This window comes from Alternaria atra, assembly GCF_907166805.1.
Source record: "Alternaria atra isolate CS162 genome assembly, contig: 28, whole genome shotgun sequence".
NCBI lineage: Eukaryota > Fungi > Ascomycota > Dothideomycetes > Pleosporales > Pleosporaceae > Alternaria > Alternaria atra.
This window is the reverse complement of record NW_025091326.1, coordinates 1,123,831-1,146,587: the sequence shown is the minus strand read 5'-3', so window position 1 is coordinate 1,146,587 and position 22,757 is coordinate 1,123,831. Positions and strand designations below refer to the sequence as shown.

At 53.4% G+C, this 22,757-nt stretch overlaps 6 protein-coding genes across 6 annotated transcripts; 5 read left to right on the top strand and 1 right to left on the bottom strand.

Moving 5' to 3' along the window:
* Nucleotides 1–81: 81 nt before the first annotated feature.
* Nucleotides 82–1,822, top strand: ALTATR162_LOCUS7429 (uncharacterized protein; the record flags this gene model as incomplete). The annotated part of the gene is made up of 3 exons (XM_043315057.1): nt 82–119; nt 171–1,653; nt 1,703–1,822. 3 exons carry the CDS (start codon nt 82–84, stop codon nt 1,820–1,822), a joined length of 1,641 nt encoding a protein of 546 aa, XP_043170992.1.
* Nucleotides 1,823–2,156: 334 nt separating this feature from the next.
* Nucleotides 2,157–4,581, top strand: ALTATR162_LOCUS7428 (uncharacterized protein; the record flags this gene model as incomplete). The annotated part of the gene is made up of 4 exons (XM_043315056.1): nt 2,157–2,313; nt 2,367–2,447; nt 2,513–4,259; nt 4,311–4,581. 4 exons carry the CDS (start codon nt 2,157–2,159, stop codon nt 4,579–4,581), a joined length of 2,256 nt encoding a protein of 751 aa, XP_043170991.1.
* Nucleotides 4,582–8,478: 3,897 nt separating this feature from the next.
* ALTATR162_LOCUS7427 (uncharacterized protein) lies at nt 8,479–9,819 on the bottom strand (the record flags this gene model as incomplete). Its single annotated transcript, XM_043315055.1, has 1 exon — nt 8,479–9,819. The coding sequence occupies one exon, from the start codon at nt 9,817–9,819 to the stop codon at nt 8,479–8,481; it is 1,341 nt and encodes a 446-aa protein (XP_043170990.1).
* A 1,704-nt stretch (nt 9,820–11,523) lies between these two features.
* On the top strand, nt 11,524–14,997 carry ALTATR162_LOCUS7426 (uncharacterized protein; the record flags this gene model as incomplete). The annotated part of the gene is made up of 7 exons (XM_043315054.1): nt 11,524–11,701; nt 11,755–11,912; nt 11,965–12,058; nt 12,109–12,337; nt 12,388–14,855; nt 14,911–14,937; nt 14,987–14,997. The coding sequence occupies 7 exons, from the start codon at nt 11,524–11,526 to the stop codon at nt 14,995–14,997; spliced, it is 3,165 nt and encodes a 1,054-aa protein (XP_043170989.1).
* Nucleotides 14,998–18,066: 3,069 nt separating this feature from the next.
* Nucleotides 18,067–20,088, top strand: ALTATR162_LOCUS7425 (uncharacterized protein; the record flags this gene model as incomplete). The annotated part of the gene is made up of 3 exons (XM_043315053.1): nt 18,067–18,122; nt 18,173–18,329; nt 18,388–20,088. The coding sequence occupies 3 exons, from the start codon at nt 18,067–18,069 to the stop codon at nt 20,086–20,088; spliced, it is 1,914 nt and encodes a 637-aa protein (XP_043170988.1).
* Nucleotides 20,089–21,000: 912 nt separating this feature from the next.
* On the top strand, nt 21,001–22,210 carry ALTATR162_LOCUS7424 (uncharacterized protein; the record flags this gene model as incomplete). The annotated part of the gene is made up of 5 exons (XM_043315052.1): nt 21,001–21,060; nt 21,109–21,538; nt 21,590–21,731; nt 21,786–22,067; nt 22,132–22,210. 5 exons carry the CDS (start codon nt 21,001–21,003, stop codon nt 22,208–22,210), a joined length of 993 nt encoding a protein of 330 aa, XP_043170987.1.
* Between the last annotated feature and the right edge of the window lie 547 nt (nt 22,211–22,757).

Genomic DNA, 22,757 nt, shown 5'->3' with positions numbered 1-22,757 from the left:
TACAGATGTGCGATAGAAAACTGCAAAAATAGAGAAAAGACGTGGCCGCGTCTAGACAACTTCAAGCAGCATGTAGAGAGGATGCACAAAGACGCAGACGTACAAGATGTGATACAAAGGTACATCCGTCCGCTTCACGTTTGAAAAACGAGCTAAGCTGACATTGACAGATCAATATGTCACCCCAAGAACGCCGAATCGCCCATGGAAGAGGAAACTAGCGGTACATCAATGGACATCAACCTTGCAGTAGCTGGGATGGAAACCCATTTCTCGACGAGCCCGACTGTGGATATGTTACCCTTGTTGGAATTCCAAACGCCACAGGGTGTCAGGCATTCATTCTCGGCTGGACAGGAGTCCAATTCTGTAGGAAATGTAAGCTCACTGTCTCGGCTGTCTAGGGGTGGACCTACCTTCGCACCTAATCGTACTCGTATTGAGAAGTTGCCGAAGATGACTCGCCCTCGACATCATGCACCTGGACTGTCAGCGCAACAAATACAGGCTCCTCTACTTACTACCAAGACGGCTTCTGGTACATCTGGAAGGAGTAGCATCAAGGCCCAGCAGTCTTTCCTCGACTCTGCTCTGTCTAACGCCCCGCAGACCAAGGCTGAGCAACAAAAAGAGCTTAAAAGGAAGTCTGAGCGGGAGTCACACTCACCGGGCCCTGAGGATCTCGAAAGCCTCATGTTGGAAATGATACAAAAAGCGAAAGACCAGGTCAAACGCGAAGACAAGTCTGCAGAACAATCACGGCCGGAGAAGAATGCTGTGTTGATGGATATGGTAACGGAACTCTTCAACAAAGGTCCAGGATCCTCTCATACAGGGCAGCGTCGCTCCACTAAAAACTCTTCTCATAATGACAAGAAATGTCCACAGCCGAATTGCAAATTCGCTGTCGCTCGTGTATGCGATCTGCGCAAACACATGAAGCGACATTACCGGCCTTATGGCTGCACATATCCCAAGTGCCACAAGCGGTTTGGTGCAAAGTCAGACTGGAAGCGTCACGAGAACAGCCAACACTTCCAGCAGGAAGCCTTCCGCTGCGGTCAAGCACTACAGACAGGCGAGATTTGCGGTGTACACCTTCATCGAGAAGGAGCATTTAGAAGCCACTTGGAGATACAGCATAAGCTCCCGCATGAGGTAGTCCAGGCACGTGTAGAGGACAGCAGGATCGGCAAGAACTGCCAAGGTTCGTTCTGGTGTGGCTTGTGTAAAGCCGTAAAGCAGCTCGAAGAACGGCGCAATGCAGCGTGGGACGAGCGATTCGATCATATCGCGCGTCACTTTGAGAGGGACAAGAGAAGTATCGATGAGTGGATCTGCGCTGAGGAGAACCGGCCGAAGAAAGACTTGCTGGAAGAGAAGAGGAAACATGAATTTTTCGATGATGAGGACGAGAGGGAGAAGGCCGGAGACGTAGATGCTACTGGAGAGGATGATGATGTTCTGCAGCCACAACCGCCACCTCCACACAACATGCCTGGTATGTCGATGCCAAACCATGCAGCATGTCCGCCTCCGCCACCGGCAGACTTTGGGCAGCCAGGAAAAAGGAAGCGATCGGCTGAAGACGACGCATTTGCTCCGCGCCCCCCAAAACGCAAGCAGACTACGTTCATATTGAACCGCTACTGTGTAAGTTGGTCACCCCTGTAGCAGAGTATGGCTCGACTAACGATCGCAGTGCTCGTGTAAGAATCCGTGTGGTGCCGTAGATGTTGCGTGTATTACTTGCCCGCATGAGTTGTGCGACAACTGTGGATTCCAAGAGGAAGAGGCTTTTATGATGGATTTCTTCCCGTGAGGCACAGAGGATCTCATGGCGCTTGGGTGACCAAGATTTGTATATCTTTTAAATGTTCCGCTACGTTCATGTTGCGACATCAGAAGTTCAAGGCAGAAGTTCTTAAAGCTTTATATTCGCACGAGTGCAGTGAATGAGTAGAGGGGCAGCCAGATGTGACAATGCTCAACTGTGATGGTAATGACGTTGCAGGGATGGGTGAAAGCATGTCGGCGAAACCAAATGCCGAGGCGTGGAGTTGGAAACGTGTGCTCATGAACCATAGCTCTCGAGAAGTTCCGTGACGCGGCCTTGCGACCAACAACCTCACCTTCTTTTATCTTCTCCTGCAAACATGGCTGCCGCCGTAGATGACGGGCAGCTTCTCAAGCAGGCGACTGGCCGCAATACTCGAGGCTTGCTTCGAGTGATTATCCTAGTCCTCATCGCTGCCGCTGCTGTAAGCAGCCGTCTGTTCTCCGTAATCCGCTTTGAGAGCATCATCCACGAGTGTCAGTACCACAATTGGGGAATAATAGAGCAATTGACTGACTATGTGTCACAGTCGATCCGTGGTTCAACTTCCGAGCGACGAAATACCTGGTACAGAATGGCTTCTATAGCTTTTGGGACTGGTTCGATGACCGTACGCACCTCCGCCGCATACCCCCTCAGTACCTTGGAGACACAATTGACTGACATGGGATACAGGAACATGGCATCCTCTTGGACGAGTCACTGGTGGTACGCTCTACCCCGGATTGATGGTCACCAGCGGTGTCATCTACCACCTCCTCCGCGCCCTCGCTCTCCCCGTCGACATTCGAAACATCTGTGTCCTCCTTGCCCCCGCCTTCTCAGGTCTGACCGCGCTCGCGACCTATCTCCTGACCTCCGAGATGGTCCCTTCGCCCTCCGCCGGTCTGCTCGCTGCAGCCTTCATGGGCATCACACCCGGTTACATCTCGCGATCTGTCGCAGGTAGTTACGATAACGAGGCCATCGCCATCTTCCTGCTAGTCTTCACCTTCTATCTGTGGATCAAGGCAGTCAAGAACGGATCCATGTTCTGGGGTGCAATGAGTGCGCTATTCTACGGATACATGGTGTCAGCGTGGGGTGGATACGTCTTCATCACCAACTTGCTGCCTCTGCACGTTTTCGTCCTAATCTGCATGGGACGGTACAGTCCGAGATTGTATGTCAGCTACACTTCGTGGTATGCGCTTGGTACGCTTGCGAGTATGCAGATTCCTTTCGTCGGTTTCTTGCCTATCCGCAGTAGCGAGCACATGTCCGCGCTCGGTGTCTTTGGCCTCCTCCAGCTGGTTGCCTTTGTCGACTGGGTTCGCGCACAGCTTCCTGGCAAGCAGTTCCAGACGCTGCTCCGCGCTCTTGTCCTAGGTGTCTTCGTCATCGGAGTTGGAGGACTGGTGCTTCTGACCGTCTCCGGAGTCATCGCGCCCTGGACTGGCCGTTTCTACTCGCTCTGGGACACCGGATATGCCAAGATCCACATTCCCATCATTGCCTCCGTCTCCGAACATCAGCCTACCGCATGGCCTGCCTTCTTCTTCGATCTCAACTTCATGATCTGGCTCTTCCCCGCTGGTGTCTACCTGTGCTTCCAGACTTTGACCGACGAGCAGGTCTTCATCGTCATCTACGCTGTACTTGCTAGTTACTTCGCTGGTGTCATGGTTCGTCTCATGCTTACTCTGACTCCCATTGTCTGCGTTGCATCGGCAATTGCTTTCTCAAAGATCCTCGATACCTACCTGGACGTCAAGTCCCCCAAGCCTGTTACCGAGAACGGCAGCACTGATGCCGTGTCAGTTGCCGCCGCGGCAGTGATTCCCGAAGGCCTCCGATCTACGCGTAACCCGCTCGTTGGAATCTACTCGTACGCCTCCAAGCTTACCGTTGCCGGAGCCTCGGCCATCTACCTCATGCTCTTCGTACTTCACTGCACATGGGTCACTTCCAACGCCTACTCTTCGCCCTCGGTCGTGCTCGCCTCCAGACTTCCTGACGGCAGCCAGCACATCATCGACGACTACCGTGAGGCATACTACTGGCTCAGGCAGAACACCCCCCAGAACGCTAAGATCATGTCTTGGTGGGACTACGGTTACCAGATTGGTGGTATGGCCGACCGCCCTACCCTCGTCGACAACAACACCTGGAACAACACGCACATTGCCACTGTTGGTAAGGCTATGAGCTCCAGGGAAGAGGTCAGCTACCCCATCATGCGTCAGCACGAGGTCGACTACGTTTTGGTGGTCTTTGGTGGTCTTCTAGGCTACTCTGGAGATGATATTAACAAGTTCCTCTGGATGGTCAGGATTGCAGAGGGTATCTGGCCTGATGAGGTCAAGGAGCGCAACTTCTTCACCGCACGAGGCGAGTATCGTGTTGACGGGGAGGCCACCGAGACCATGAAGAACAGCTTGATGTAAGTGATTTAGTCCCTGCCAGTCCTAGCAGATGCTAACAATGTTACCAGGTACAAGATGTCGTACTACAACTACAACGCACTGTTCCCGGCTGGACAGGCCCAAGACCGTGTTCGTAACGCTCGTCTCCCCGCACAGGGCCCCGAGCTCAGCACCATTGAGGAGGCCTTTACTAGCGAGAACTGGATCATCAGGATCTACAAGGTCAAGGATCTTGACAATTTTGGCCGCGACCACCAAAGCGCCGTGTCGTTCGACAAGGGCCACAAGAAGAAGAGGTCCACCAAGAGGAAGGGACCTAGGGTCTTGAGAGTGGAGTAGATGTCATGGACATATGATGATCTTGCTAGTGATTTGTAGCATTTGTACAAAATAAGGCCACATTGGCATTGTTCGCAGGCGGGCGTCTGGGAAGAAATAAAAGAATATTAGCTCCCATTGTAGGTATCTATGAGGTGAAGTGCGGTGAGAACGCATAGATGTCGCGGCCAGCGACATGGCTCTAGTACCATGATTGGGGGTGATAGGTGTGTATAGCGGTCACACAATCTTGCTTGACCATATCCTCTTTCACTTCGACTTCTTATTCACTGCTTACGGTGACATGTTTTCTCACGTCGTCGTTTGTCCGTCTTTTGTTTATCATACCTTTCTTCTTGTCGCGATTTCCTCTTGACACCTTCTTGCACCTTCCTAGTCGCCCACGTGGCTCTCACGATCAGGGACGCTCGTCGGTCTTCCTCCACACATCGAGTCGCACGTCCGCACCTACCACAACCACACAATGGCGAACGAAGAGCAGAGAAGGGCTTTTGAGTCGTACATGGGCCGCAATGCGGGCAGCGGCAGTGGCAGTAGCGGACAAGGCCAAAGTCAAGCTCAGCCAATCTCTCAGTACCCGGGTTCCTTCGCCCAGCCAGGCAACTCATATCTTTTCAACGTGTGAGTGCGCCGTTGTCGCCTAAGGCTAAAGGTTGGCTAATAATGACATGCAGAAGTACTTGAGGTTGGACTATCTCGTCGACTCTCACTCTTAACGCGCCAATTGATAGGCCTAGCTTACACAATTTGTAGCAATTCCAAGGACTCGGGGTCCCCCCCGCAGCGCCAACACCTCCACCGGCAGCTTCCTCTTCGGTCGCTTCGTTTCCAGGGTACCAAGGAGGCTACCCCCAGGCTGGATACGGTCAAGGCACATACGGTCAAAGCGGGTTTCCACAGTGCCCACCGCCGCTCCTAGATCTACAGGCTCAGCAACAGGCTCAGCAGCAGGTGCCAACAGCTGTACCACAAGGATATGCCCAGGCACCAAGAAACTATAACACTCAACCACCGCCTCCGCCAGGATACAGCACCGACTGGCAGTATAACAATCCGGGGTCTGAGATGAATCACCGGCGAACGGGTCCTCTTACAAGCGCCATGGTGCCATCATCACGAGTCACTCAGCAGGGAACTATGGAGTCAAGATCACGGCAGACTAGCGAACAATACCACTACCAACAACACAGGAAGTCACAGACAACCGCAGCACCATCACCGCAGGTTGAGGAAATGGCTGTGCCAGTTATGCTCTGTCACACCTGTAGTCACTGTGGTCAAATGCGCTCCACAGGCTTTCATCGCAATAACCCTGTCCTTCCTGGCAAGCCTATGGTCCCTTCACTTTGCCGACGATGCAAAAAGAAGCTTAAGAGCTCACATCACTCGAGCAGCAGATATACACGTATCCGAAAGTGTACGGCTGATGTACCATGCGATTGGCCTGGAGAGTGTATACATATCGACATCGACCGTGACGATCGTAGTGGTCGGAGACAGAGTAGAGAGGAGATACACGTTACACGATACTCTCCTAGTCGCCCACGTGTAATCAGACGGGAGTCTAGTCAAGCACGCCTGGGCCTACGGGTACTCCAGCAACCACAGGAGGGGTCTAGAACCGAGCAGAAGATCCAGACTTCTTCATTGAGTCCTCGTCGTTCTTCCTGGTATGCTGGAGAATCCTGGCCCCCGCCTGACATTGTTCGCACAAGAAAAACGCGGTCGGATGAAGTGTACTCTGCACCGCCTGCGCCGCTACTCAGCCATACCTCAGCATCTGATGAGGTATGGCCTCCACCAGATATTGTCCGTACTCATTCCTACAGGAAGGCTGAAAGGAGTCCACCGCGCCACGCGAGTTCCAGGATCGTTGAGCTCAGTCCATCCCCGCCTCCTCGGACCAGATCTACAAGAACCGTCTATCGGAGTGAGTCGCAAGAACGTCGACCTAGGGGGCAGACTAGATCTCCCGCCCGTGTCAGCTTCCGTGCTGAGAGGCAAAGTGAGGAAGCGGGGGCTCGCCTCATCTCGCATCCAAGGCCGTACCGGCCGATTATTCCAGAGCAGCGTGGTTTCGTCAGAGCATCAGATGAAACTTCGAGTAATGCTGACTCTGTGCCGCGTCCCCGTCTAGAGTCGCCTAGTCGAAGCATCCCGGGACCTATAGGCACCGATCCCGAGACCCCTTACCGGCGGAAGGAAACAATACGCGAAAGCCAACGGAGCATGCATGTCGAAGTGGGAGGGCCACGGGTCCACTTCGGTGGTGGACGGAGACAGGAAGAGCTGGTACCTGAGCCTAGAGGTAGGCCAAGGTACGCAGATGAGCGAACGGCAAGCGGCGACGACTACACGCACTACCGAGGGTACTCTCGGCATCGAGTTGTAGACAAACCTCTGCCTGAGCCACTAACTCAAGACTTCGAGAGGATCCGTATCCGCCACTCATCGCCATCTCCACGAAAGGAGTACGAAGAAGAGATCCGCATCGACCGACAGCGCCGTCTTTCGCCCTCGCCTCCGCCTTCGAGACGTTTTGAGGAGATTCGTGTCCGGCATACGTCCCCACTAGGCGCTGGCCGCACACCCTGTCCACCGCCCTCTCCTCCGTCACCCGAACGGCCACCACAGCCACTGTATCGTCACATCTCCCGCACACGAGCCCTCGAACGTACCCGGTCTGTAACCGCACCGCCCAGTCGCCGAAGGCAAGAAGAAGATCACAACGATTCAGAAAGCGCGCACTCGGGCGAGATCACTGAAGTTAGAAGTTGGAAGGGTATCGATGAAAATGGGCAGCCTACTACATTCGTGGGAGAGAGGAGAACTGTGAGAATGATTGACCAAGGAAGCGACAGGGCTGGGCTTGCGAGGGAATATCGAGATATGGGTAGAGGTAGGAGATTAGACGCGAGAGAAAAGACGACCAGTCGTAGTTGGAAGGATGTGTAGGTTGTTGGTGGTGAGTATGGAGTGACGATGGAGGTATGTACAAACTTTGCGCTTAGGAGTTTTGTGGCTGCCGTGCAACTAGGCAGTGACCTGCGATTGGCTTTCAACGATTACTGGAAGATAGCTACCTATGACACGACCTTGAATTTCTCTTTTAATGCCAACTTTCCAGGAAGAAACAAAACAGGTCAAGCGAGCTTAGATCTTGGTGACTGTCTGCTATGACACTTTGAGGAACGACGCGTGCACAGGCCTGTACGGCACATATATAAACTCCCATGTCTTAGCTTTCTCGGTTTCCTACATCATTCTCCATGTCCAAAAAAAAATAAACCCCTCGAAAAGAAGACGTGACATTTTCATGGGTCTTCTCTTGTTCTGGAGCTGAATTACCCCCCGAAAAGAGCTAGTGTATGGATCCAATCATTCCTCTACTTGCACCTATATCTCGATAAATCAAGATTCAAGCGTGCGCCTGTTCTCGAACTAAAAGCCCAAAACGATATGCCATGAGACTGTGCTTTGGGAATCTTCAGATGAGAAACAGTACACTTGCCTATTTGCAGAGCGAGTGGTGTTTGCACGTCTATGGATCATCGGCATCTTGCTCGTTCTCTCCTCACATTCATTTTCGTTTTTCCTATCGAAATCTAAACGGAAGCTAGTAACATTTCCAAAAGCCTACTACAATTGGGTGATGTTGTCGGCTTTGCTTTGGATCAAAAGTCAGTCAAGCGCATGTTTTCCCTTCGAAAAAGACCAATGCCACATCAGATGGGTCGAGGGTGGTCTGGTACGAGCCAATACTATGGTGTCCGCTGATATGTGGTGTCTTTGAACTCTTCATGATAAGCTACGTACGTTTCGCTTGTGATCAACGAGTATAACAGCTTGACTGTCGATTCGGGCCTCTTCAGTTGATGCTGTTTCCACTTGCGGGTTCTACGCTGATTCCAAAACCTGACTCTGCAACGAGCAAAGTTCGACAATCGTGCTCACGCTTCCCACTTCCTGCCGGCTAGCTTGTAGGCGCTCTTTCACGAATGCCTCGGTAGCCGCCTCTGCTTCTCTGGCCGTCTTTCCCCATGCCGCTACGTCCTTGGAGCCAGCGGGCAAGAGATGGCTTTCACCAGAGAGTCGGAGAAGCGCTTCTTCGATATCTTGGTCTGCGGATGCAATCTGGTTTTGGAGGTGTACAGACTGCTGGAGCAAAGATCGCTCATTGTTGGCTATCTGAAGGAGATGTGGAAGGTAAGGTAGGAGCTTAGTAACCGGTCGAGTAGGCTTCGTTGTCGTAGTTTTGCTCTCTTCAGAGGGAGTGGTTTGACCGCCATTTCGATCGTTAGCCCGAACATCCAGTGGTTGCTGGAGGCTTGCGTGAGCTTCGAGCAGGCTTGCACGAGCTTCGATGTACTTGTTGTACGACTCTCGGATTTGCGTTTCTGCTGACGCAAGGTCGACAGGTACTGCGACGTTCACTGGGCGCTTGACGGGCGAAGCGTCCTCGAGGAAGACGCTATCTTCTTCCATCTTGGCCAGCTCTCCTTGCACCCAGTCAACAAGCTCGTCTCTTGCTCGCTCGAGCGCATGAACTTGCACCTGTAAGCTTGGCTCACCCTGGAGCTCATCCTGGGCTTTCTTCCTCGCGGCCTGGGCGCGCTCCATAGCTGTTCGCGCTTCGAGGACTTCCTGATTTAGCTTGAAGACCCATGTCTGGTCGTCTTCGGCTTGTGATAGCTGCTCTAGCCTCTCGGCAGGTAAATCCGGTTGCTCGCCGATGGCACTTTTGATGGAAGCTCTCGGATCAGCTGCAGCAGTCGAAGGCTTTGCGGTGAGGAGCTTATCTAGTGACTCTTGGACGACTTGAAGTTCTGCATAGCGACGGCGCTGCCGTACCAAAGCGACGTAGCCTCGTGTAGCCTCGTCATCGTATTCTGATTCTGGCTGTGTCGGGTTCTCGTCTACGTAACGGTTGCGTAGATCTTCTAATGAAGCCTGAAGTTCCCGGTGTCTTGCTTGCGCTTGGGACCTAGCCCGCAGAGCTTGTAGATATTCTAGACGAGCATCCTTCAGGCCTGGAGGGTTGGTATTGGCGGCGGAAAGGTTCTGCGGACACTCATGATTCAGATGCTGGTTCTGAGTTGCTGCGTTAACAGGCCTCAGGCTTGACGTAAGATACTTGGAAAGCGTTCGTCGGATCCTTAGTGTGTCTTCTCGAGTGTTTATATATGACGACAGTGCGCGGTCGACTTCGGGTATTGGGCATGGCGTTGGGGCTGGCATGATGGGAAGTTGTTTACACCCCGCAACTGGAGGCGGGACTAGTGACAAAAGACTACCCGGAACTGTGCGAAACTCTCTTGGGAAATGACTAAATATAGTAGTGATCGCATTGATTGATGTCACTGAGAGTTGCTTTTGAACGCGCGCTAGGGTACAGCTGACAACATGCCCAGGTGTCAACGGGAGACGGCATTCGGTAGCTGTGGAGCTAGGACAGAACGAATCTAGAGCTTTTCACTAGCGCAGATCACGAAAACACGTGCTTGTACGCTTGGCATATGCATAAACTCAGACACCATGTGAGCGTTCATCTGCATGAGGAAGAGTCGAGACGGTGTCTCTCGCGGTGTAACAATTGTCGATCTGAATTTCCAATGCGCTTTGGCTGAAAATACTGCCGAACATGTGCCCTTGACAGAAAGACGGCAGCAGGACGATGGATTTCAGGAAACCATACAACTCCAGCGCGCTCATATGTTAAGCTTCTACCATGGCTAGTGTTCCGACTATGGCGCCTGGCCAAAAGGAGGACGGGAGTGAGGGGGAACTGAATTTGTTCTTTTGTTTCAAAGATACGCCGAAGTACTACCAGTGGGGGTTTGCAGGAAATTACGCACGTCTCTCACGCGTCTCTCTGCGAACAAAAAGCAGTTACGCGATAAGACGAGGACTATTGACGTGAGCATAAGAACAAGGTGGCGCGTACGAGACTGCCGCTGCATCAACACAAATTGTATAATATTCTCGCGTTACACTGAGATATTGACGTGTGACAAAAAGGGTTGCAGGCGAGAATTGAGTGAGCAACAAACAGGGCAGTGGAAGCCATGGGATAACTGATTCCTTGGACCACCAGCGGCCACTAGATAGGACACGGCATACCCACATCTCGAGGATGAGTTCAGCTGGTGCAGTGCTTCTTCCCAGCCGCAGACATGGCATTAGATTTACAGTGGAGTCAGGTTCATGCGTACGAGACAGCGGCCCTGGAGTTCGGGAGCTAGTCGGATCAGCAGCGGGCGCATTACGCAGGGTCTGTCCCACACGGCGTTGTATGGTGTTGCTTTGCGGTGTTTGTCGCTGGGATAGGGCTGCTGGTGATGAAGCAGCGCGGGCAGGGCGACTTGTCGCGATATGAGGCGGTGTCAACGATGACATGGTCCAATGCGCGGTGGATGACGCGAACAGGGACAACACATCACTTCAGCCCCACCAATGGCACACGAGAAGCAGCCGTTGCCCGCGTAGATTTTCGAGTACCAGGCCCCAATGTGTTGGCGACTAAAGCAAAGATACGAAACAGAGGCACTTTGTCCTGCAGGTGCCACAGACAAGAGCCACGACTAGCTGCAAAGGGAGGGCTTGGCGGCGGACAGGGATGGGCGATTGACCGACGTCGATTGGAACTTATTTCGCTTGAACCCTAAGGAGCCCTGCCTGAGGGCAACTGCCTCGTCTTTCTCCTTTCCCGCCAGCAGCAATTCGCCCTCTCGGCCGCCGGAGCGCTGGAACTTCTTTGCAGTGACTTGTTACAACTACTAACATCACAAGTACATTCGCAGCAAAAGCAATTGAATAGCACCAGTCCCTGCGTCGCGCTACAACCGCGTCGCGCATCCACCTCAGAGCGCAACTGCGTCACTCCGTATACGTGGTAGCGATTACACACGGGACGCCCGCTAGGCACCCCGCCATACCTTCAACATGCCTTTCTTCAAGAATGTCTTCCACTCCAAGGACAAGCAAAAGGGCGCCAAGACTGCCCCCGAGCCCGTCGCACCGCCAAAACCTCGCTGGGAGGAGTCATGGACGCGCAAAGACGTCGCTCCAGACGAGATCCAAGAGCTCATCCACGTCTGCACACAAGAAATGAAAACGAGGGGTACGTGGGAGTCGTCAGTCGGTACTGGTACACTCATTGCTAACTCCCAATAGCCCTAGACATGCCCTTCATGCTTCTCCCGTTCCGCCCCACCTCCGACACGAGTGCCTCGCGCAACTTCATACGCAACTTCTTCAAAGCCGACTACGAGGGCACACGGCAATACTCAGGCGAGGGATTGGCACAGGAACTGCGTCTCACTGAGCCATTGGTAGGCCCATCTACCTAGAACCCCACACCAAGCAATGCGCTGACGTAGACAGACGCTCTGCAGTATCATAAAATGGTGCTGGAGCAGATTACCCGGCGGCGTTGTCACCTGGGACGCGTATGAGCTCTTCCGAATCGGCGAGTCTGGTAAGGCGACTGCAAAGACCAGTCCCGACAACAGCTGATGTTGTGTACAGATTCAAACTTCGCGCGCCACGCATTCGATACCTTCATACCAATTAGCGTCGACTCCGAAGCTCGCAAGCGCATTATATTTGACTTCTTCGATCTGTTATCCTCTGTCGCGGCAAGAGGCAAGAGCAACGGTATGGGTGGCAGGAAGCTCTCTCGTTTAGCGGGATGGTGGGCATTTGAGTTTGTCGAAGACGGCAAGGGCTTCGATGGCGGCTATCGTACATGGGAGAAGTAAGCATGCCCTTCCATTGGATGTGAAACACATATTGACTAAATCCTAGGGCCGCAGATGCTGCCAGTCATCTCTTCTTCGCCTACCTGCGATCGCTGTCTCCAGACATGAACGTAGTTGGTGGTATCTCAGCTCTGCCCCGATCCCTCCAAGCGTTACTGTCCCAGACCGAATATCCCCCGCAAACCCCGACACTCATGCAAACGCGCACAACCAAGGTGGTCATGATTGTGGATTCCGTTTCACCCACACCATTCGCGTTACTGCGTCGCGCAAAGAACTTTGAATACCGAGACGACGACAGAGCGCTGCAGCAGTTCTCCGCATACGAAGACACCGTGAAGGCTCTGACTGATGAGTGCCAGAGAGTACTCAAATGCATTGCAACTGCCAACCAGTCGACAGTGTCGACAGACCCAACAACACCAGACCCGTCATGGTCTCGCTTCGAAGACTTTGGATTTTCGGGGATTATGGACAGTTCCAGCAGTACAAACGGTACCTCAATGGGTGGTAGCCCACGGGAATTCTCCAGTCTTCGGTCAGGGCCTCACTCCAACAACACCGACTTGGGTCGCCCTACCACTCCTTCGTGGGCGGACTTTCTGTCCTCGGGCTTCGCTGACGAGAACAACCAATCTCCCCCAACTACCCTGTTGATGCCAAACCAGAAACTCCCACCTCTAGGAGAGAACCGTGTACACAGCTCTCAGTCGCATGTACGAAACGGTCTCAACGAAGATGACCTTGAGCCCGGCGAGCTGGCAAGCATAACCAAGTTCGAACTCGACGAGACCTTCTGGTGGGTATGGATGATCAGTTTGGCTTCCGAAGAGACTACCGACCGCAAAGCCGCTTTCGGAAGATGTACATTGATTGAGACTCGCATCCAAGGTGCAAAGTGGCTGGTCATGGAAGAGCAGGTCAAGGGCGCATCTCCTGGGCCTGAGGAAGGCGCTTACATCGCAGAGAAGAAGTCCAAGTTTAGCTTCACAAAGCGTGGGCGACTTGGCCGCCGGAAATCGACAGGCAAGAAGCCAACCCCGAAAGAACCATACAACCGGACAACTACCAACACGCCGATGAGCAAGACCAGTATTGGTCCAGACCAGCATGCGAGAATTCAGGCTGCGGCCGCAAAACTAGCCAAGAACGAGCGGGACGAGAAGGACGCAAAGGAATTCGCGCAACGCCGAGGACGTAACGACGATACCACATCAGTCAAAACAAACAGCGTGCTTACATTACAACCGCATCTGGTGAACGAGGCCGGTCCGGCCATGCAGTGGGATAAGAAGTTTGGCGAAGCAGCACTCGACAAGGACGCACTCCGCGCCCAGTACTTGGGAGATGTCAGGGCCGGCAGAGGCTCAAAGAGCAATCTCATAACATCTGCCAATGGTCGCTCGTCGCCGCTGCCTCCCGAGGTGTCAAACCGAGATCTTCCTGCGCTACCAAAGTCCGAGAGAGGCGAGTCACGCTCACCAGCTCGCATTGACACCAAGCCGACGGAAGCTTCTGTGACTCCAGTACCGTGGCCAAATGACTCACCCACTCAGACCCCGCTTCCTCAGCAGCAGTCGTTCCCTGTTCCAGTTACACAAGAACAGCCCACGCTAATAGAGGAGACGCCCTTCGCAACGCCGCTGCCCATCCCGGATGAGAAGTCTGTCCAGTCAGGTACGACTCCGAACCAGCATCCTGCGTTGAGAAAGGCAGTACCAGAACGCAAGCCAGTTATGGCTCCTCAGCCCCAAACCCGCGTCAGTGAGGATCATGGTGCCGCACCTGGGAAGAAGGTCTCACCGAACAAGCTGAAGAAGAAGGAAGGTGGCGGTTTCAGGAAGCTATTTGGAAGGAAGAAAACGGAGACGCCTTCAGCGGTAGCTGCAACAGCACCTGCAGACGATTCGTACTTCCAAGCATCCGATGCCCTCCGCAGTACCTCCCGACTTGATGACCACCAATCCAACGTACGTGAGCCATCGCCGACCTACACTGATGATCAACCTGAGCCTGTGCAGGCACCGTCACCAAAGTATGAGCCTAGTCCCGCTGCTTCATCCGGTTTCGCCGAGCCTAGTCAAGCTGGCGGTCCTGTTGCTGGCGGTCCAGCAACGCAACAAGAGATCGATCAGGCCTTCTCACGATTCGACCAAGGCCCTATGGAAGACATGCCTGCTTTCGCCCCTGCCGACGATGAGAGCGAGGACGATGCCGCTGCTGCCCCGACTGTGCCTCGTCGACAGCTGCAACAGACGAACCCTGGAACCCCAACCCAGCGTGCCCCAGAGTATGCGGATGATATCTCCGAGGAATCTGTCGAGTTCACAAAGCAACAATCGCCGTCTCAGGATCGATGGGCGCAAATTAGGAAGAATGCTGCCGAACGCGCAGCGAGGCTTAGTGAGGAACAGGTTCGACGGAGCCGAAGTCAGAGCCAGAGTCAGCGTACTGATGAAGGCGAGACGAGTGGCGAGGAGACTATTGAAAGCCGCGTGGCCCGCATCAAGGCGCGTGTTGCCGAACTTACTGGCAACGTTGATGGCCAGCCGGCTGCAGCTGGACCTAGCGGAAGACAGTGGTAGAATGTGCCTTGGTAAGGCTCGCATTGCCTTATTGCTCAGTATTTTGCTAACACTGGTCAGATTCTTTTTAGCATCAAATACCCCGTCTGTTTTCCAAGCGTACAAAGAGCTCGATACCCTCTCCGATTTCGACTTTCTGGTTTTTCCCTTCCACGACAATCGGCATAACTTGTGCTTTCTACACTTAATACCCGTCAGCGCCATACACTTATGCCTGACATCGGCTTGCTTTTCGTTCAATCTGTATCTGCTTTCGATTTGTTTTTTCGTTTTGTTGAGATACCTCGGGAGGAATGTACATTGTTGTCTAGGTACACATCTTTGCGGATATGCACAGTTACGTGGTCACGCATGTTCGATGACCAATAATATATACTGCGACGGAGACGACGTAGTGTGTTATATGTTAGAGAAACAGGTGCGAACTTTCGAATGTTTAATAAAGACGTTTTGCGTGTGTAGTTGCCTCCATGTGCTCTAGCTTGCGGTGCTGTTTGGGACATGGCTCGTCACTGTCGCTTTGAACATGTCATCTTGTTAGCATTCGAAATATGTGTCGAACAGGATGGTGTACCAGTAGGCTTATCCAGCACCTTCTGAAGAAATTGAATTTTCCAAACCGTACTGTCATCCCCCAAAGTTGTAGAAATGATTGGAAACACGTCGATGAGTCCGAGTCGGTGACTAAAGCCAAAACTGATTTTCCATGTCTCTGCGCCAGCTGTACCAGATTGATTCGAGACTAATAAAGGCTTCACGTGCAACTTCATGTGGCGGTGGGCTACCACATATTCGGCACATGCTCTAAATCTTTTTCCCCAAACTTCTGGCTACATGTTCTCTCCTACCACGTAGCGAAGCGCAATGGCATGGTGGAGTAACAGCCACTCAACCAGATAATGCACCGCTGAGGATACGCGTTATGAGAAGACGTTTGAATAAACTCGGAACACCTAACGCGTCCAGTTCTATTCTGGACATCTGGTCCATCGCCGCTCTCCTGAGAAGTGTGCCTTGACGATCTTTCGTAGGCGCCGACGACGTGCAGTGATCGATAGTGAAGATCCAGATGGGTCGTCTCTGTCATCATGGAGTCCGTATAGACTTACTTCATCCTGGGGTACTGCCCAAGAATAACGTCCGGGCAGGGTACCTGCATCTACCACGCGTTCTTCAGCGAGGCACAGGTTTCGGATTGGGGCCACAGGCCATGGCGGTTGGAGAGTTGAGAAGCATGAGGGCCAGCGTGCGGCCTAAAATAACACGAGATCTGTGTACCTGCATCGACCAGGTCTCCGGGAGAGTAGATACGAGGTATTGGTAAGGAGCAAAGAGATGGTTGCCGGGTGGTGTGCGTGTGAGACTAAGAATAACAACCGAGAGTGTACCTGCATCTGATAAAGAGTTAGATGCGGCGGGCCGCTTATTTTCCGGTCAATGTCACGTTTCTTTCATCGAGTGACGCGTTGCTGAGTGATGCGGGTATCTGATGCTTCAATTAGAATATTGGAGGTTGGTGGAGGAGGGATACAACCGCTGGCTCGGTGCGGCACATTCGCTTCAGCAGGTGAAATCTACAATCACACACACTAGTAGCATGTTGGTCGTGAAGTGTACGCATGCGGAATCACAAGCTAATGTGAAGTGTGGAGAACATATGGAGTCGGCGGCTAGGCGGGTGAGATTATGTCAACGGGAAGAGACAACCATGCAAATGGAAATGATAGACGAACAGCAGCTTAGCAACGTGTAACGTCTGGATGTCTGGTCGTGTATGTGTCGAGGTAAGCTGTATCAGTCAGTCAATCAGGTGCAGTAGCAGGTGCGCCATGCCCGCTGTGGGCGTGGGTTTGCGGCATGGCTTTCTAAAAATATCGCGTTTCGGACATGGGAGGCAGTCGCGCTAGGAACCGTGTGCTGCGAGTTTTATTCCAACTTCAACCTTGGGACATGGAAGTAGATACTGGAAACAACCTGTTTGGACGTTGTCCGATCGTCTGCCGCCGACATGACTGCATACAGACAGATGGGTACTGTGAAGATCGAGTTGACTTGGATGCCGTGCCGCATCCGGTGGGGAAGCGGGGCGCCCTCGACGGCTGTCTCTGATGAATGACTGTCATTGCGGATAGCGAGGGACTCGGTGGCAGGCCGCAGCTTCACACAGGGACTGCCTTCATAGTAAAAGAAGCTAAGGTTTGAGAGAGATGATTGACCGAATGCTCCGCCATGTGTCGCTAGCAAAACATGGCTCGCTAAGTGCAATGCCGCACAGGGAGCACCGAATGCCTCCGCCCTGCGCCTATCCCACTTTGCCTAACGTCTCCCAGCCTTCCGCCTTCAGTTGACCTCAGGGTCATTACTTTGGTCATCATCTCTGCAAGCGCCGACATGTGTTCCCGATAGATATGGCACGCAAGAATAGCGACCCCCGTCTGATCGCTGCAGAGCCGGTAAGATGGGTTTGCTAATCTGAGAGTACTTTCTGCAGTCAACAGGGACTGCCGTGAAGAGATTCAAGGTAGCGTGATGCCGGTAAAATGGCTGGCGGTCTCATTCTCATACTGTACCGCATCAAGGGTCTGCTCTGCCTGTGTGAGGCCTCCTGGACCCCAGGTCTGATATGTCCTTAAAATAACTCAGCTGGGCGTTGTCAGTGGAGTAAACAGCCCAAGTCGAGTTAGACAAGTCTCCGATGATTGACAGACAGATTGCACACCCAATTGCAAGGGGACAGCGGACGTGGCACCACGTTCCAAACCCAGCAAATAACCTGTAACCGGGCATATTAGCGATCGGATGGCCTGGGCTCTGCAGACGCCAGATTTCTAAATATAGGGGCGCCCACCCACTCCATCATCGTTTCCTCTGCACATCACGTTCAGAGCCTCAGAGAAACTGTGAGTGCAGCAACCGACCTTTGTGTCGCGCATCACAGCCATATAGCCCTGGAGTCGCGAAAAAGAATTGTTCATCAACCGCGCCGACTTTCGCCGCCCGCTCCCTACTGCTGGCCGCGCTGAAACGCTCCACGTCTTCGTGATCACGCCTCTGCCGCGCAAGCTAATACCATCTTCTTCCTGTTCCTCGAGGCATCACCGTCGCTCCATGCGCTTTGACGTCTAGTATCGTCATTCACCATGGGTCGCAGAAAGATCGAGATCAAGGCCATCAAGGACGACCGGAACCGCTCCGTGTAAGTCAGCAGCCCCAGCGACATTGCGATCAGCCATTAACGCGCCATAGAACTTTCCTCAAGCGCAAAGGCGGTCTCTTCAAGAAGGCGCATGAGCTCTCTGTGCTCTGCTCAGTAGACGTTGCAGTCATCATCTTTGGCCACAACAAGAAGCTCTATGAATTCTCTTCCGGCGACATCAACGAGACCATTGGCCGGTACCAATACGTATGCATCCCCTGCTACCCTGGATAGAGAGTTGTGCTAAAGTACATGACACTGACAGATCACGCAGTATGGCGGCGCACACGAGCACAAGGGTCCAGAGGACTTTATGGGCAAGAAAGATGGCGAAGACGACGACGATGAGGATGAAGAGGGCGCCCTCCCCCGAGACTCTCACACGCCGCCCGAGCACCCCATGATGCCCCATCACATGCAGCATCCGCAGTTCCAGCACATGAGACAAGGAGCGCCATCAATGTCTCCGCCTATCGGCAACGGCGTTCCCTTCCAACAGCGAGGTCCCTCTCCGCAGCCTCCCCACCACCTGTCGCGACCCAACTCGAGAGTAGGCCACATCCGCAGACCGAGTTCGAACCTCGCGCCGCCCCAGCCATACCCTTCGCAAGCTCCTCCGCCGCCCAACAGCTATGCCTACATGCCGAACCCGCCCTTTTACAACCCCCAAGCTGCCCAGCAGATGGCCCCTAAGCCTCAGCCTACACCGCCCGCCACCCAGTACCAGTTCACACATCCCATGCCTACGCATCCCCAAGTCCAGTATATGCAACAAGAGCAGCAACGCCGACAGTCAATGCCGCCTACTTTCCAGCAGCAACAACAACAGCAACACCATCTTCAGCAGCAGCAGCAACAGCAGCAACAGCAACAGCAACAGCAACACCAGCATCAACAAGAACAGCAGGCACAGGCACAGGCACAAGCGCAACAACAGGCACAGCAACAGGTACAACAACAACAACAGCAGCAGCAGCAGCAGCAGCAGCAGCAGCAGCAGCAGCAGCAGCAATTGTCCCCACCGCCTCCACTCCCGCAAGTGTCTCAACCGCAACAAGACCTCCCACAACAGCCCACGATTACCGTTCCATCTCCACCGCAACAGAACGATTTCCAGAGCCCCCCTCTTCCCCAGCCGAAGCCACTACACGCATCTGCTAGGCATAGCATCTTCACGCCAATCGACGACAGCCAGTCCATGCTCGCAGCGCATTGGGGTAGCAGTAGCAATTCAAACCTGTCTCGCAGTGAAGCCCCATACATCAAGCAGGAGAACCGCGCGCAGTCTATTGATGTGGCCGCCATGTCACGATTGCAGCCAAATGGGGAGCCAAAACCTCAAGCACAGCCTCCACAGCTACCTGTTCAGCAACCACCGCAGCGAACGCAGTCTACGTCCTCAATGCCCACCATCCCCCCTCCGTCACGAACAAACAGTCTGCGCATGGGAGGTGAAAGCAAGCCGAGATTGAGGGTGCAGATCCCGAGTGAACACTCAGATGCTGGAAGCGCCACGGCCGACTCGTCTCCAAAGGACTCTGGCACAACTGGCGCGACTCCCGGACGAAGCACCGATGCATCGCACTCGTCTGGCGTAGTCCTGCCTCCTCCGTCACCCAGTGCGAACTCGCTGCTTAGTGCAGGTGCAACTGGCCCGCCCAACCCCTTCGCTCGTCCTCCGCCCCCATCGAATAGCAATTCGTACGGTAGCCGCAATGACATGGAAACCCCAATCTCTGCACTTCCCAGTCGCTTTGTTGAGAATGGCCTCCTTCCCTCGCCCTCCAGCTTTTACCCCGAGTGGGGTTTTGGTCGCGACTCCAACATGCTGCCGAGCCCTTTGACTTTCCAGACTCCCGTAGCCCCGAATGGACCCAGTTTCGCCCGCGATGATTCAGCAGAGCGTAAGCGCAAGACGTCCGACCAGGGTTCGGATGACGGCAACCAAAAGCGGGTCAAGACCTGAGCAGCGTAGCGGAGTTTGAAAAGTCGTTTGAAGCGACAGTCTTTCTTGCATGGCTTATTTCCGCGGCTATGCTGTATTTGTACCTCATACTTTCTGCTTCTATTCCGGTCTTTACTTCCCGAGGACCAACTAGCGATGCTCGATGCATACTATACTTTTGCTATTTTGTTTCAAGGCTTTGTAGATTCGGGTGCAGAGGCGTTGGATACCCACGATGATAGTCGTTGTTGTCATCTACTATTTTGTCTCTTTTCACAATTTGACGGTTGCACCTGGACCTTCTTGGGCATACCGGTTATGGCATAACGAATGATCAGAGTCAGGATATGTACTTTTCTGTAAATAATACCAATGAAGAGCTTGGCTCAGTCCACATAAACAAACAAAGGTATCCTACTGCGCAAGCTGTACGTGACTCGGCACTGCAGTGAGTAAATGACCTGCAAACCCCACAGCAACTGGCCGAAGGTTCGGAAATCGGAACATTGGGTAAGAATGCTACGACCGAATTTTGCGTGTGCTATATACTGATTTGCCCGTATTCGTATCGTGGTAGACATTCCCTACCATGTTGACAGCACGAGCACTACTGCGTCATAGAGCCAAGCCAGCTGCCCCGCTGCGCATACGCCTTAACCAAGGGCTTCGCCGTTGGTGTCAGCCGCAACCGGGCTGTGAAGGGCGAAGTTGGGCTTTGATCGCTGGAGCCGCATCTTACTCGGCTGATTGTGAAGTCTTTGTACTATAAGCTACTAGCATAGCATCTCCCTGTGTTCCCGAGCCACTTGCGCGCCTGACAATTGTCTTTGCCCGCCGAGAAGCTGAAGCTTGGTGTCACATTCATATATCAGCCCCGAGACCTTGCGACGTCTTGCTTTCCACCTCACAAACACACGACAATTTGATCCCATCATGGCGTACAACAAAGGATTCAACCCGGACAGGCTGCCTATGCATGCCGAGCCTGATCAGGTATGCTTCTTGGATGCTTGACGCGCAAGCAAGACTGACGTAGACCAGGCTGCTGCGATGATGTCGCAAAACGCACCCGCAGCCTCACGCCCTCCGCGCACAAGCTCAGCGCGCCCGGACTACAACAAACCTCCCCCGCCCGTTCCCAGTGGCCAAAGATACGATACTCGTCCAGATGAGCGCTACGGCGGCAGTGGTGGTGGACGCGGCGCAGGAGGTGGTGGATACGACAGCAGACCCCCACCAGGCGCATACAGCGACCCGCGATACGACAGCCGGTACGACTCGAGACAGGACAGCAGAATGGCAGTCGGATCGCCTCCACCGGCCAACTATGGCCATGGACCACCGCCACAGGGATATCATGGAAGGCCGCAGTTGGCACAGCAGTCGAGGCCGCCGCCTACACCTGCGCCGCCAAGGGATGCGAATGACCGTGAAGCACTCTGGAGATTGTTCGGCGCGGTCGACAAAGACAGTATGTAATAGCGAGGAATCTAGAGATATGCAATGCTAACGCATGCGACAGAGAGTGGTGAACTCACAGAAGCTGAGCTGCGGACTGCGCTGGTCAACGGTGACTGGACACCTTTCGACCCACACACCGTCCGTATGATGATTCGAATGTTCGACACCAACAGATCTGGCTCTGTCAACTTTGACGAATTTTGGTACTTGCTCTTGCTCTTCCCCTACCAGAATTCAAGCTAACACACGTCTTCCAGCGGGCTATGGGGATTCCTCTCTGCCTGGCGCAGCCTCTTCGACCGCTTCGATCAGGATCACAGCGGTAGCATATCCTACGCTGAGTTCAACGAAGCCCTCGTCGCCTTCGGGTACCGCCTTTCCCAGCAATTCGTCACCCTTCTGTACCGCACGTACGACCGTGATGGACGCAATGCACTGAGCTTCGACCTATTCGTGCAAGCGTGCATTAGTTTGAAGAGGATGACAGATGTGTTCAAGAAGTACGACGAGGACCGCGATGGGTATATTACGCTGAGCTTGTAAGTGAATTACGAATGAGGGATTTTAAAGTGTCTTTGGAACCATGCTAACTGATATGCGCAGCGAGGAGTTTCTCACAGGTGCGCAAGCTTTATTCCTCTTCAACTCGATTTCGGCCTCCACTGATACCGGACTGTACTAGAAATCATCCGTCAGCGATGAGCAGTAAGAACACTAGCATACGTTTTGCTCAATCTTTAACCTTTGGATACGTTGCCAACTTGGATGCTGCTCAATGTCAGCGACCCATCGCAAAGGCGAACATGATGTCTCCATGGCCTCAGGTTCCAAGTGACCTAGTGCGATGGTGCACGATAGGATGCCTGACTTTGTGTCCAAACGAGCGAGAAACATATGTGGTGATGGTCGGAAACCAGGCACACTTGATGAAGGTAACGAATCTAGATACCCGTTTAATACAAACGAAAACTTTCATACAACGACAACAACTACTACTACGGTTCTCTCCTTTCCCTCCTATTCAAGCGCTTTGCATATCAGCTGGCGCACTACCAACACCTAAACCTATCTCTCCACCCCCTCCTTCCGCCTCCACTGCCACCACGACTGCCATGGTAATAGTCATCGTCATCGGGCTCGGCGTTGTACCTCTTGACCTGCCTTCCCGAACCAGCATGCGTATACGTGTATTCTCGTACGCCCCGACTATCGTGGTAGCCGTTGTAGTC